Source organism: Marmota flaviventris, chromosome 12, assembly GCF_047511675.1.
Source record: "Marmota flaviventris isolate mMarFla1 chromosome 12, mMarFla1.hap1, whole genome shotgun sequence".
In the NCBI taxonomy this organism is placed as follows: Eukaryota; Metazoa; Chordata; class Mammalia; order Rodentia; family Sciuridae; genus Marmota; species Marmota flaviventris.
In genome coordinates this window covers 84,178,194-84,194,917 of record NC_092509.1, presented here as the reverse complement: position 1 = coordinate 84,194,917, position 16,724 = coordinate 84,178,194, and the positions used below count along the sequence as shown (strand labels likewise).

General features: G+C 34.6%; 1 protein-coding gene across 3 annotated transcripts in view; it reads right to left on the bottom strand.

The window, feature by feature from the left end:
* The window catches only part of Kcnt2 (potassium sodium-activated channel subfamily T member 2), a 360,854-nt gene that overhangs the window by 62,010 nt on the left and 282,120 nt on the right, over nt 1-16,724 (bottom strand). For all 3 annotated transcript variants that reach the window (XM_027948819.2, XM_027948820.2, XM_027948821.2), the window contains 2 exons: nt 13,692-13,826; nt 271-382 (listed from right to left, as the gene is read on the bottom strand). In XM_027948819.2, coding sequence (XP_027804620.1) covers nt 271-382; nt 13,692-13,826 — 247 coding nt within the window. The remainder of the gene's footprint in view (nt 1-270; nt 383-13,691; nt 13,827-16,724) is intronic.

Below are 16,724 nucleotides of genomic sequence, written 5' to 3'. Positions count from 1 at the left end.
ATTCTTTATAAACTTATAGTTTTGATTTATAATTGTTGATGACAGAAAAAAAAAACATTTTCACCATATTTACTTGTAAAAATAAATGATTCAAATTCATCAATTCACTGTTTCAAAAAATTTTAGCTCCCAGATAGGAATTCAAAACAGCAATTTCACCTTCCCTATCTCATGGCATTTCTTTCTATACACAGATATTTCTAGTTAGTTCTTTCAACCAAAATAATTAAATCCAATTTTTTTTTGTTTTATTTTTAATGTAGGTCTTACCTTTTCCAGTTTTGAAAGAGCAAGGGAATAGCAGTCTTTGGCTCTGAACTGCATGAATCTCATGTTTGCTGGGTGAGTAAGCTCTGTGATAATACTGAGACTCGAAAACAACCTACAGTTAAAAAAAATTTGCATCACACTAACAATCCAATATGGTATTTATCATAACAACATATTTATAAGTGAATGATTCCTAGCCTTCAGCATAAACTATATCCAATTATAACAGCAGGCAGTGCCACATAAAATATTCTATACAAGAAAAATAAAACACTATTTTCCTAAGAATATTTTCAACAACAATTTAGCACAATAAGAAAAATAAATTCAATCATTTGACTTTTATTAGACATTTTTTATCTCCATAATTATGAAACAGCATCGAAGAAAACTCATAAAACTGATTTAAGAAGTTGTAAGATTAGTTTACGGGTCCTATTAAAACAGAAATATGTGAACTGGCAAAATTTTTACATGATGAGCTTCTTGTCCATTATGTGGTCTCTTTGATACCCTGTGGCTCCCTACTCTAATAGTATGCAATTCTTAAACATCAAATTTTGCTACAATGAACTTCCGAGAAGAGGAAATTATTTAGGTAAAATTTCACCATAGTGAAGCAGAGCAAATGCTATAACATTGATAAAGATGTTTACAAAAGGCTTCTGAGAATTTTCACATGTCAAATGGCTTCACACTAGCTTTCTTTTCATTTGGCCATTTTCCCAAATATGTATACATATACATACACGCATACATAAAAACATTAGATTTTCTCACCCAGAGAAAAATGACAGGATATACCGCAATAAATGCCTTTCTATATTTGGACAATCTAATCCTTACCTAGTATATATGCATCCTTGGTAGCTTTCTTGGTTCAAATAGTTTGGGATTCTCCATAGCAGCTACTTCCTATGATAATCAGCCCCACCTCCATGCAATATTTTTACACTAAGTTAAACTAAGTTCTGACCACTTAATATTCTCATTACTGGGTTGGAGCTGTAGCTCAGTGGCAAAGGGCTTGCTTAGCATGCATGAGGCCCTGGGTTCTATCCTCAGCACCACATAAAAATGAAGAAATAAAATAAAGGCATTCTGTCTACCTACAACTCAATTTTTTTTTTTTTTAATTCTCATTACTAGGCTGAACCCCCTCCCTTGAACTCAGGGACTAGCACTGACTGAAAATATTCAGGATATAAACAATCTGTTTGTAGCTCAAAACCAACTCAGCTTCCACTGCTCTCATCTTTCAGCAGTTCCAGTAGTGAGCGTGCTCCCATTTCTCGCTGCTTGATTCGGCATTTTGTAAAGGATTGTACTTCTTTTAAAATGCGAGCCCTGTTCCTGAGTCCTGGTGCCACAGATGATTTTTGACCTCTTCTCAGATCTAATTCCCTAATGCTGACTGATGATTTGGTGGGACAGAGCCCTCCTGCCAGGCAGAGGGTCTGCTGCATGTCATTATTCCAGAGGGGCTGGTTCCCCAGCCACAGGCCAAACTTAGGGAATACCTGCCTCAAGGTCTGTTTCTCTGGGCTTTAGGTATCACTCCAGTTGAGACACTAAAACATCCAAATGTTTCTTTTGTGAAATTTGTATACCTTCTTGGTTACTAAATGAACAAACACAGGGACTTTATCTAATCAAGGCCTTTGGGAGCTAAAATACCATCAGGCGTTTTGGGAAATCCATTGTTACTTAATCTTAATTTCAAGAACAAATATTACCATATTCCTTGATCTAGATAAATTACAGTAAGGGTAACTGAAATATTATCAACAAAACAACATTGTCAATACAGTTTCTTATGCTGATTATTAATATTGAAAATACTGTAATTTTATTTGTGCAATTGATAATAGTTCTAGAATCTTGAGTTGTTTAATAATACTCAAAATCTGAGATTCTTTAAAGGAAGGGTGTTGCAAACTCAAAAATATGGTTTGTGGAACATTTAGCACAGGGACAAACAATAGGTACTATTTCTTAGCCATGGGCATTAATATTTTCTTAGCTTCTCTCATGTTACAATTTCTGCCTAAAATGCACTTACTACCCTGTTTACTTACCTCCTCAATTTCTGTATATTGAAAGCTGAGTCATTATTTAAAGTTCCTCTCAAATCCAATTGGTATGAAAATTTAAAAAACTTTTTTAAATCAAAATCCTCCTCTCCACTTTAGGTCCCCAGTATTTGGTTCATACCAATTATTACATTGTGTTTTGCCTGTGTTCTGCTGGATTTTATCCATGCCTGAGCTCTTTAAGTAGTGACACCTAAAAAGGCAAAGTTATCCTCCCAGTGCCTAGTACTGCATTTTATATGCCTTTAATTAATAAATCTTTGTTAAAATAAATAATCACTTAATTCTTGTTTGTGTATCAGGGATGCCTGGTTTAGTGGGTAAAATGTTAAGGATGAAAGTACAACTGTTTAAACAGTAACCCTGTGTTTTTTATATGCCATCTGACTTGCTTTTTTGCAGTTCCAATTTTTTCATTTGAAAGTCATCAATGATAGTAAATTCTCTAAACTGAACTTACCTTTTCTCAGAAACTTAAAAAATTAAGAGTCTTCTCATTAAAAAAAATGTGTGTATAGATACACACTTAAGTATAAATATAAGTATATATGTATATACAAATATCATAAGCATATACACCTATGTGTTGTGTGTGTGTGTGTGTATGCATATGATGTACATATTCATCAGTTGACTTTTGAGCCAGCAAATTCTCTCTGGTAAGCCTAAAAAAAATGCCACCAATTGCCAAGCTTATACCATCCTGGATTCTCAGAAGTATTTATTTAAGAAATATTTTTAAATGATAGTTACCATTATATGGGTTGTCACAGATAATTTATAATAGTCTGTAACAGTAGAAACTAAAATGAAAAAGTAATAGTTATAAAAATGGGTCCATCAGCACCAAGCCTTATAATTTCATTTAGACAGTAATTGTTACATTCTATGCTATGAACTGTGAAAAGGAAAGTTCACTGACCCAAATTTTCTTCTTTGTATTTTTTCCATTTTATAGCTTTTGGAAAGGTAAAAAATGCCCATAAAATATTAATAGATAAAAACATGAAGCACTGTTTTAAGAACTGTCCACGTATTAACTCAAGTAATCTTCACAACAACATGTGGGAACCTCTTTGTTTCCTATTTCCATCCATACCTCCTCCTTCCTCTGGAAGTATTAAGGGCATGTGGCTAAACCTTGCCTCTATTTTTCAGTATCTATAGACATGTGCTGGTTTGCACAAGGCTATTAGGTAAGCTGAGCCCTACAAGGCAAGTTTCCTGGTTGTCAGCATGGCCCGGGACCACCATACTTGAGGGTGAATAAGAAACCCACTATTGCTACATATCAAAGTCACATCCTCCTGCCAGACATTTTGATCCCTCTCTGTCTGGCTTCTTTGTAACTCAATAGTTTCCAACTTGATTCAGAAACCAAGAGAGTCATTATCTTTTCAAACCACAGAAAACAATTCTATGATTAACCCGTGATTCTTAGCTTACAGATGAGAAACTGAGGGACAGGTAGCATTCAGGTATGTGGCAGAGCCTGACTCACCCCACAGCACTCGGGTTCCAAAGCTCTCTCCTTACCATTTTAATAAAGAGGTAGGGAGACCTCTGGAAAGGAAACTCAGAGGATCTAGATAAAATAACAAATTATTAGGAATACCTAGTTTCATATCAGGGTTTCATACACTAAGATCCATATCTAATTTAAAACTATAAACTCTACCTTCCTGTCTACTTTTAAATAGTAATTACTAGGTGATAACTTCATCATTATTATTCGTATTTTATGAAGGCAATTTTAAATATCTGATTTAACAAATAGCTATTACTGGTTTACTATCTGAAAGCTCTTGTCTCTAGGAGATACAAAGATGTATAAAATAAAATTCTTGTCATGAAACACGTCTATGAACAAATAGAGGAAACAATAAGAATTCATGAATTATAATGCTACATACATATTTCTAGTGGTGATAAATTATGGCTCACAGAATATTCCTAGATTAGGGAGCATTGAGATACTCACTAATGAATGGATAGCTTGTGAAGAATATATAGAAAAGTAATGAGATATAAGACCAGAGAAGAAATTTATGAGCAGTCATTTAACTAATGACAATTTATTTCATCTTTGAAATATTCTTTATTTTCCTAGAGAAGTATGACTTTTATCTTCCATATATGCCATTAAACTAAATTTAAATAAATTTGTAATTTCTCGGAGTTTTTGTTTATATTCCTTTTCTAGAAATTACATCAAATAGAAATATATATGTAGTTAGATATGTTTGGAGTCATAGTAAGAGTGAGTAAAAAATAAAATTGAGTGACCTAGTCATCATATTTGAATGACTTCTATGGTTGAAATTAGACAAAACAACACAATTTATGCAAAGTACCTGCATAAGAAAACCTACATCATTTATGTTATTTTAAATGGGGAAACTGAATACTTGGCTAAGACTGCCATCTAGTGAAAATTTAGAACTAAGTAATTTTTAATGAAGTACTGTATTACAGTGCCTTTTATAAAGCATTGATTATATTCAATTATGATATTCTGTATTTATAAATTTTGTTGTATAATTTTTTTAATTATGTAAGTTATGCTAATGCTACAAATCCATTTATGTGCATTAATATATGCTAAGTACATTTTAATACAAAATAGTTTAGAAATAAAGTGATATAAGAAGCATCTCTTCCCTAAATACTAAAATTATAATGAAGCAATATTGTAATTAAAAAAGTATTATAGTTTGTTCTATTTAAGCCTTTTCTATGATTATTTTATGTTTAGACTCCCTGATGTTAAGTGTAACTATGGTGATGTAACAAAATACCTATGCTATAGTTCTCTGCCTTCATTAATTTATTCGATGAATGTTTTTGCCTTGCCTGGTTACACTAACTAATAGAAAGATGAAAAATATTTTGTTATGGTTTGGATCTTAAATGTCTCTCCAAAATTCATGTGTTAAAGGCTTGGTCTAGAGCTGATGACACTGTTATTAGGTAGTGGAAACTTCAGGAGGTAGAAGGAATTGGGTCATTGGAAGAGTACCTTTTAAAGCTCTTTAACCCCTTCCTCTCTCCCTTTTGCTTCTGGGGTGCCATGATGTGAGTAGTTTTGTTCTACCATATGCTCTCCTCCATAATGCTCTTCCAGCCACTAGTCCAGAAACAATGGAGTTAGCCAACCATGGACTGAAACCTCTGAGACTGTGAGGCAAAATAAACCTCTCCTCCCTTAGGTTTGTTTATCTCAGATATTTTGTCACAGTAATGGATAGTTGAATTACAGAAAAATAGTACCAAGAAATGGGGTCATTGCTTGTGACTATCCCTGATGGTGTGGTTCAGCAGTCTTTGAAATTGGCTTATAAGATAAATTTGGAAATGTTTGGAGCAGGAAGCTAGGAAGAGCCTAGAATATCAAAAGCAGAGATTAATGATCAATTCTAATAGGGTTCAGAAAACAAAAATGGTGCTAGAATCGCAGATTCAGGAAGATTCAAATGAACATGAGGACTCTATTGAGAATTGGAACAGCAGCCATTCGTGCTATGTTCTGGCAAAGACTATCAGCATTTTGGCCATGCCCTGGGATTTGTGTGATACTGACTTTAAAGGTGACTGACTAGTTTATCTGGTTAGGAACATTTCAAGGAAGTGCAACATTCAAGCAATAACATGGATATTACTGGCTGCTTTTAGTTAGATTTATGGTGAGAATCTGGAGCAAAAGGCAGAGTGGAAAGATTTGAAAACCTGCAGTTCTCTCAGAAAAGGAACACATTTAAAGTGTTTAAAGTGCAGAAGGATGCACTTGTTAAAGAGAATAGTACCATTTAAAAAGGTAAGAACATAACACAGGGACAATATGAAAGATGACTTGAGACTATCTAAGGGATTGGCAAGATTCCACCCATTAGAGGTTCAAGGGTATAAAAGTGTAAATTCATTTCAAAGACTTTCCTTTGAGAAGAGAGCCCCAGAACACCCTGCTAGTGGAGGGATGCTTAGATAATTATTTCCCTGGGACTCATTTCTCTGTGTTTGGCCATCTGGCACCCAGCCTGCTATAACCATGGTTCCAGTGGCTTCACATACACCTCCCACTGGTAGCAGACCTGGGCTTGTCCACGTGATGCCGGTTTTGCAGGCATGCAGAATGCCAGAGTTGGAGGTCATTGAAGTTTCCACCAAGATTTCAAAGGAAAGCCTGAGAGGTCAGAGAGTGTATGCCAGCTTCCAAGTTTCTGCAGATAGACCTGACTGGATGATGTGCGAAGCTGAGGGAATAAAGTCAAAGCTGAAATAGAGACCCCAGGAAGTTAGGGATAACAGAAACATGGAATGTCTGCCAAGGGAAGTTGCAGAGAGTGAGCACATTCCACCTAAGAGAGCAGACACCTGGGCTGCAACCAGCAAAGCCACAGGGATGGGGCTTCCCAAGACCCTTGGAACTCACATAATACTACCATATGCCCTAGATGCTAGACATGGAGCTACAGGATTTAATGATTTTCTGGCTGCGTTTTGGTCTTGCTTTGATTCCAGTCCTGCTTTTCTACACCCTATTCCTCCCTTTTGGAATGGAAATGTTTACCCTGTATCTGTCCTGATACTCTCTGCTGAAAGTATATAACTATTTCTTTTATACAGGGGCTCACAGCTTGGCGTTTGCCTTGAGTCTCAGAGGAGATGCTGGACTTGGATTTTGAGCAATGCTGGAACTGTCAACACCATGGGGTCTCTTGGAGATAAACTGGATACTTTTGCATAATGAGATGGACATGAGCCTTTGAGGGCCAAGGGTTGAGTGTTATGATTTGGGACCACATAAATCCATGCGCTGAAGGCTTGGTTCTCACTTTAAAGTGTTATTATTGTTAAGTGGAAAGAATTTTAGGAGGTGAGGCCTAATTGGGAGAAGTTAGGTCAGTGGGGATATGACCTTGAAGGTAACATTGGGACACCAACCCTTTCCTTTCCTTCTTTTATTTCCTGGCTACCAGGATGGGAGCTGCTTTGCTCTCCCATGTGCTCCCCACCATCATGATCTGCCTCATCACAGGCCCAAAGCAAAAGTGTTAAGTAACCATGGTATGAAACCTGTGAAACCATGGGCTAAAATAAACCTTTCCTCATTTGTTTATTTCAGGTACGTTATCACAAAGCTGACTAATATATATGTATATGTATATGTATGTATATAAACACGATTTCACAGTCTATTAGAACACTGAAACTAATGTTAAAAATGAGAGATAAGTGATTTTATCTTACTTTCATTATTACTAATACAGACCATATGCAGTATATTTAAAAAGTTATGATATAGTCATATTTACATTAGTATTAATAGTCAGTTGTAGTACCAAACTGGTGTTTCAGGTATTTAAGTTTTATCTATACCTACATGTTAATGTTTTATTCCTGTTATTAAAGAGTTACTTCCAGTCACCACGACAGATCTGAAGATATAGTGTAACACCCTAGCTCTGTGAGTAATATTTTAATTAAGACATAGTAAACATTTTCTAGATTTGGATGATCTTCTGCTTCTTTGTTTTGCTTTAAGCAGCTTGTGGATACCATTTCAGCCTCATCTCACACCAACCTTCCTTTTAGGCTCCTTTAGTCCTTAAAAAATTCCATTCTCAGAGCTCCATATAGTTTACATTGCCCCCTCAGGAATGTTCAACCTATCTCTTTCTACTTAGCTTCCATTTATCTTCCAAATAAAACATCAACTCCTCAGGAAGGCATTCCCTGAACAACAGAACTGGATTAAATATCCATGTTATCTGGGTCTGTAATATTCTACATTTTTCAGTAATTGCAACAACTATAATTCTCTGGTTAATTCCTCAAATCTTTTGCTTAACTTCCCTACCAGATTATCAGCATTCTAAGATCACTTCATTTTTCATTTCATTTCATTTCAGTGAGGGCAGCAACACTTACTAGATGCTCAATAAATCTGTGGAACAAGTTTGCAACCTCAATAAATCACAATTGCAGGAGTCCATAAAGGTTATTTTGTTTGTCCATTGATCAAATGTAGGAATTACTCTATTCCAAATAGATAACAGTTCCTTAACTTATTTAAATGTTTCCATTGATAGTGGTCATAAGTCTGGTCACTTCAATCTTAGGGGGGAAAAAAAAGCAAATAAAAATCTTTGTATAAAGCAAAACACAAAGAAACTTTTGTATTAAATCACTCCTGGACTTTAATTATATAAATTTAATAATGATTTAATTTTATAATTATCCTACACTAAACATAACTGTGCCCTCTGAAAAAAACTTCTTAACATCTATAGAAAGCTTTCTCATCTTTCACCTGACACCCAGTAGTAATCCCCAGTCTGCCACTTTTTCCTACATGGGCTGAGATGAGCGACTAAGTTTCTAACAATGTTGATTTATTTTTCAGTAAAATAATTATAATAATGGATTCCACTGACATATCAAATATTCCTAAAATAAGGCATTTTTATAGGTCAATCAGAGAGTCATTTTGAAGTCAATGTTTTTAATTCAAGTCATATCTTTATGTATATATTGGAAATTTAGTTTAGATAATAATACTTGTTCATAAAAATACAAAAAATGTGAAATATTTTCCAAATGTAATGGTGTCACATTAGGTGATACTTTAGCAAGAGAAATTCAAATATGAAAGTGAAGACCTGTTATTCTTTTAATTTGGAAGATCTATTTTCCAGTAGATCCTCTTACTGGGAAGACTTATTGCAATATTTCCTATTAAATATATAAATGGAAGTCATTATGCACATAGGAGGAAAAGGTATAACAGGATCAGACTTGATTAAGACCTTCTCTCCTTATGCCTTTGTATTCAGAGTTGTCCTCTGGGGAAATAATGACCCAGTTGCTTAGGATTCCAGGAGTCTCTTCTGAACGAAGGAGTGGACATACTCTATACCTCCAAGAAATCTGGCACCTCAGAGATAGATGTTGTCCCATGGAAAGTCTGTGTTTAGTCAGCTTTTTCATTGCTGTGACCAAAAGACCTGACAAGAACAATTTTAGAGGAGGAAAAGTTGTTCCCGGTTCAAGGTTTCAGGAATCTCAGTCCATAGACAGACAGACTCCATTCCTCAGGGCTTAAAGTGAGACAGAACACCATGGCAGAAAAGTGTGGCAGAGGAAAACACCAGGAAGCAGAGAAAGAGCTCTCCTTGCTAGAATAAAATATAAATCCCAAAAGCATACTCCCAGGGACCCATCTTCTCCAGTCACACCCTCATTGCCTAGAGTTACCACCCTGTTAATCCCTGTCAGGGCATTAATGCACTGACTAGACTAACATTCTCATAACCCTTTCATTTTACCAATGAACTTTCTTGCACTTTTCACATATGAGCTTTTGGGAGACACCTAAAACCTATACTGTAACAGTCTGTTGCTATAAAGGGTTGCTAGGAGTCAATAAGGAAAACTCACCACAAAAGCATTAATAAACCAACATAAGTGATCAATACATAGTCTATCAAAGTTATTGGCCTGGCAAAACAAACACGTTATTTGAGGTAGATAAATAAATTATTTATCAGAGCATTTCTACTATCACATTATACTCAAATTACATCTCATTCTTGCTTCCTAGACTCTAAGATAACCACAAATTGAAGATCTATCTATCTTTCTTTCTTTCCTTTATATATTTATTTAATTTTATTTATTCAACGATACTGGGAATTGAACTCCTAGGCACTTTACCACTGAGCAACATCCTTAGCCATTGAATTTGTTTTATTTTGAGACAGGGTCTCGCTAAGTTGTTCAGGGTCTGTTTTGCCAGGGTCTGTTGCTGAGCCTGGCCTGAAACTTGCAATAGTCCTGCCTCAGCCTCCAAAGTCACTGGAACTACAAGCATGTACGGTACCAGTTGTGTGTGTGTGTGTGTGTGTGTTGTGTGTGTATGTTTTTTTTTTTTGAGGTGCTGGGGATAGAACCTAGGGTCTCACATATGTTAGGCAAGTGCTAAACCATTAAGAGACATCCCTAGAACCAGAGATTGAAGAGCTTAGAGTTTTCTAACAAACATATTTCTTGATAGTTTTGAACACTTAATATGTAAAAGTCAAAGTGGAATGTCAAAGTAATTAATTAATTATCCCATGGGCCAAAAGAGCTTCACAAATGCTAAAATGAAATGCAATGTCACCCAAATAAAGTAACAGCGTATAGTAATATTTATCTGCCTGATACATGTAGATTCTAGGTAAATTGCAAGATGTGGTTTATTCCCCCAGAAATAAAGAAACAAACTAACTGCATCTAACTGCTTGTCCTAATAATAATCAAACAATAGAGTAATTATGATGTCCACTTACATATATCTCTTTTGTGTCTACCATATTTTGGAAATACCAATTTAAGGAAATATTCTTTTAACAAGCAGTAACTACCAGTTATCACCTGCTGGTGCCATGCAAGGCACTGTTCTGAGCGCATTACAGAAATTATGTCTTATAGTCATTTCAATGACCCATGGTGGCAATATGATGCAATAGCATGGACACATTCAAACTTGCTAGATTAAAATACAATTTTAGACTTTGGAACTATTCCACTTTAAATCCCAAGCTTCATCAACACAAAGTGAATGACCTTTTGGATGTCAGTCATTTACTTTAAAATGCTTTTGAATAAACAATGTGATGAGTACATGTGTTGGTTTAAATTAATCTCTGGAGAGAGCTAGTAGTTTATTTCATCAAAGTGGCTTACTTTGATTTTAATCAGAGTTCACAGTTCCTGTTTTCACTATCCAGATTTCTTTCAAAATCACAGGTCTTACTCATTGACCAATTAGAAATATTGGCTTTCCACTAGAAAATTAATGATGTTCATCAATATATGAGGATCACTGATTATTTTCGAAATACTTGTCACTCTTACCTAATGAATGTATAAGAATTTAGTTCCTTGGGAGATACAGCCCAATGACTTAATCCTAACTATCCTGATATTATGATTTAGATATAAGGTATTCCCCAAAAGCTCATGTGTGAGACAATGCAAGAATTGTGTGGACACAGAATTGTTGAATTGCAATAACTGTAACCTCATCAATTGATTAATCCATGATATGGATTAACCAAGTGGTAACTGTAGACAGATAGGGTGTAGTTGGAGGAGGTAAGTCTCTGGGTGCCTGCCTTTGGTTTTTATGCCTTGCCCCTGGTGAGCACAGCACTCAACTTGCTTCCTGATGCTATATCCTCAGCTGCTTTCCTTCACCATGCCTTTTCTCACAATGTTTTGCCTCACTTTGGTCTTAGAACAATGGAGTTAGCTGATCATGGACTGAATCTCTGAAAACATGAGCCCCAGACAAACTTTTTTTCTTCTAATTGTTCTTGTCATGTCTTTTGGTCACAGTGATGAAAAATCTGACTAAAGCAGCCACCGTGACTTAACTTCTCATTGCCTGATGCTTTCTGTGAAGGGTACTTGGATCCTACTTGTGGAATAAGGTAGTCTGCCTCTAGTCCACCTTTCAGTGAAAGGTGTTGAGTAGAGAAGCTTGAAGGTCAGAAAACTGGAAGGAGGAAGAAGAGAGGGAAGGGAAATAGCTGCAGCAACCTTTACAGTTAGTTGCCACATGTACATCAGCCCTTAACTACTTTTAGTTACTCTAGTGAGTTAGTTTTAGATTATTAATTGGAACCTTTTACCTCTCAGTGAGATGAGGTTTATTATTATCATGAAATCAAAATAATTCATTCAAAAGACAAAATAAAAGTCAAATCAATATAACACTTCACATAGCAGAAACATCTCAGAGTGAGTTAAAAATGAAATAGCATGTTTAATCAAAAAACCAAGGATCCTCTTCTCTTAAAACTATATTTAGCTTTTGCAAAGCACAGAATCAAAAGAATGTGTTTATTTTATTCACCAGCTATATATCTCACCCCTGAATTAACGCTCTACTCTGTAATTTTCTTCATTATTCTCTAGAGAAGTTGCTTATATATCTGTCATATTTTAAGCAGGTTCTATACTACCTTAGATGTGCTATTTAGCACAGTGCAGCAACTTGTCAGCCATACTCTAAGTGAACTGCTGATTATCATAGCTTTAGAACTTCAATCCTCCTTTTGGAATGAGCAGTTCTTATGCAAATTCACAATAGATTTTTCCAGGTGTTGTGGCAGATCCTTTACATTTCTGATCCTAAGTCTTTTACATTAGCACTGCAGGGTGGGTTAATTATTTTCCACAGCACTTTATAGAGGAGGCACTACATTTGAATAAGGTCATCAAGTTAATAGTGTCCATGGCACCTCTAGAGGAGGTCATGCTAGATGAAGTTTGCTGCTACAAGAGTTCAAGGTCTGTGGTTTTTCCATGCTGTCACATGAAAGCGATAATTATAAGGCTCAACTATATTAACTAATATTTATTAAAAACTACCAGCCATGTGATAAGGCATTATGTTTTTAAATCTTAAATAATCTTGTAATTCTGATATTGAGATTTAAGGAAGGAAAGTAATTTCCCTCAAATTATACCCCAAATTTCAAGTATTATTGAGATTCACATCTAGGCACTCCCCTCTGAATTTTGAACTTGAACTATATACTGAGATAATCAGTCTCAATACTTGCATTGGTACACTGTGATGGTATGAAGGTAGAGTAAGGAGGGATGGCCATTGAGTTGAGATTGCTTTATTTATATTCATAATTTGTATATTTCTCATATATTTTCTTTAAGCTGCTGCAAAACTCATTCATACAACCGAAATCATGATCTTTCTGATATTTAAATTTTCAGATAATTTTACAAAACATCATTCCTAATTACATCAGTGTCTTAATTTGTAGATGATTTTTGACTCTGCTCACATCAGGACTTTCTCTGTCAGGACTTTTTAGACTTACTCAACAGTAAGCATAATAAGATTTCATATCTGAGTTAGTTTAATTAACAAAAGACTAGAAAACGATGAGGGTAAGGTTATGCATTCACTCCTAAACTGGACAAATTACCTGTTCATAGCCTTACAATCTATTCATCTTAGTTAAATATACATCCCTGACCACTGCTAGGCAGTGAAAATACACCCCTGACCACTGAGACCATAATCAGAACATATGTAGCAGAACTAGTGTTCTGGGGGTAAACATTAACTTTATGCAAATTAACTTTATTCAATGCCAGTCATATATTAGGTGCTAAGTAAGTGTTTTGTGAGAAATGAATAAACAAAAGTGAAGATAAATTCGGTGTGTACTTTTCCAGTAAATTGCTGACACATAGATTCTACATTTCATGCACATTTAACACAAAGTACAAGAGGGCTCAGTTATAGACACATACCTGAAAAGAGTCTGCACATTTACAATGGTTTTGGCATCTGCCATGTAATCCTCCTCGGCACTCATGGTGCTCTCCTTATCCACAACCACCATATTGGCAGCAAAGGTCACTCCACACCTGAGCAAATCATCTAGGCTTTGATCAGAACCAACAGAGAAAAGAAGACATTAACTACAGTATTAGAATTAGCACCCAGACTTGCTGATCTCTGTATTTATACAAGTTGTCCTTATAGATGGCTTATCTAGAGTGTGCACAGATAGATATTAATGGGAATTATAATACAATATTATCTACTGACGTGAAATTATTTTATATGGAGCTCATTAGACTTCACTACATCCTTACAGTTTCAAAGCATTTGTGTTAAGAATATTTACTTAGTAATATTTGTTAATTATGTAAATGATATGTGGAAAACACCCATTTTGCAACCAAAAGAAATAGAGGACTTTGTTAGAACTTTGTTTTTACAGTTAGCATACTACTTAAAAGATACAAACTTTTATATATATATATATATATATATATATATATATATATATATTTTTTTTTTTTTTTTAAATGTCTAAGATTCTTTTGGTAAGAGTAGAGATGGATAATTTCTATATTAATTTAGATGGCTAAGCCTAATGAAATAGAAAAATATAAAATGTTTATTTTTAAATGTCTGTTTTTACTTTATGTAAGAACTATGCACTGGAGATTGATTCTACACAGTCAAGAACATGGGAAAGATATACATATCTGTTGTATTCAAGCCTACCATTTAGACTACACACATTTTTGAGCAAGTTCTATTTTTAAGTATTTGATCAGATTAAATAACCTGATTTTCTTGGATACATGTGATGATTGTAAACCTAGGATACAAATACCTGAAAGCTATAACAGGGTAGTCTTTTCTCCTATCACTGATAAAATACCTGACCATTTCCCCTATGAATTAAAGAAAAAGATGTTTACCATTAAAGTTGAAAAAGGTTCATCATTATTCTCATTGCCTTTGCTTTTCACAAACTAGAAAAATAGGGCTGAATGGGATCAGAGAAACTAAACCTGAATGAGGGCAGGAATGTTCTAGGTTCAGAGTTGACAGAGATAGATAAGAGAAAGGTGAACTGGATTCCATATCGCGCTTACAATGGGAAGTATAAAACTGAAAGAACCACAGTTCATTTAAGATTATTAAATTGAAGAGCCAGGCCCCTGAGGATCTTTTCCAAATTCATAATTGGTTGAGCTGGCCATGTCACTTTAAAGGGGAATACTTTCCTTTTTGGGGGGAAGGCGGAAGGAAGGATTTCTTACTCTGTTATTAGGTGAGAAAGTATTACCAAAGCCTTGAGTCCAAGATCCCCAGGAGGAGTCCAGAAAAAATATTTCGCTTGAATCAGGAGCAATGTTCTGTGGCAGATATTTTATGGCTAAAACTGTGGAAACAGAATGTTATTCCAAATAAATTTCCTATGGTAAGAGGGGCTAGGACCATAACATCGAATCAATATGATGATCTTCAAGTTTAAATCTCTAGGGATACTTGGGTCTTCCTTTTTCCTAGAAAATTCTTAGTATTTTTTCTTACATCTACTAAAATAAAATTTAAAAAGTATTGTGCAGGGATTGGCACTATAGTTCCAGGACAGAGAACTTATAAGGTCCTGGGTTCAGTCCCCAACAATGAAAAAATTATAATGAGTTGTATAACAAATGAGTCCCTTATGGAACACAGATGTGACTTAATAATCTGCCTTCAAACCACCTAATAATTTTAAATTACTTCCTCATATTTCAGCTTTCACAAATGTTTTTCCTCATTAAAAAAAAAAAAAAACTCTATGGTAATTAAATAGGAAAAGAAAAAGGAAAAATTGCAAAAGGTGAGTTTGGATGAGGCTATATAGATAGAAGCTAAGACAGAAAAGATGAATAATTAATCAACAATAATTTAAGGAAACTGAACTTAATACTTGACAAAAATTTCCGTGGGAGTAGCTATGGTTAAGTTGCTAACAGCTACCACCCATACCCATATGTATCAGTGAATTCCATCTACAAAGTATTTTCAGTCTATTCATAACCTTGTCAAGTAATATCAATAATTATCATTAAAATATGTTTAAATCCACAGAAAACATACATTAGGAATAACATTCCTGAACCATGTAGATTTTTTTATCTTTATGTTTTAACTGAAAATTATTGTTTTATTTATTTAATTGTATTTAATCATTTTTTCTCCTTTAATAAGTAGGCTACTAACTTGTCTATCTTAATTTCTTTCCTCTACCTCTCTGTACCATCCCATTTTCTCCAGCAGGGATGCTCTGCACAGTTTGTCCACGAGATGGCAGCTGAAGAAAGTCAATCTGGATTTTTATTCTTTTTTTTTTAAAAAAAGTTACAGATAATCTAATTGGTGATAACACTTATGTCACCTTTCTCTGATTCCTTTTTTTAAGGACTAGAAAATGAAATTTTTTGAGTGTCAAGGAGTGCATTTTAATTTGCGAAAGGGGTCTTCTTTTAAGGAAAATTTTAAACACAAGGAAAAGAGAATTATAAAGTAAACCTCCATGTTCCTGACCCCTAACTTTAATAATTATCAATTTGTAGCCATCCCTAGAAATTTAATGGCCTCAAGTTCTCCTTTTTTCTTGCCATAAGTACTTTCGTGGAGAAAGAATTTGCTTCAGGGCTTATATCATAAAAGGCAGAGAGGAAAGGCTTATTCATCACCTTATATGATTTTTCTAGAGTTTTTTTTTTTTTTTGATGGAAAACTATCATTTCAAAATAACACTACTGGATATAAAATGTGTGTAGTATTTAAATGGTAATTTTACTATATCTATTTTCATTTTAATTGGTTAGTATTATGATACCTGATAATATGAATCATGTTAATGTAGAAGTGAAGCTAAATATACTTTAGTCTAGTTGACCTTTAATGTATCCACAGCTACTAAACACTTTTAAAGTTATAATTTTCAACATATGTAGGATGACATGAGAGATCTCAATTGGCTAATT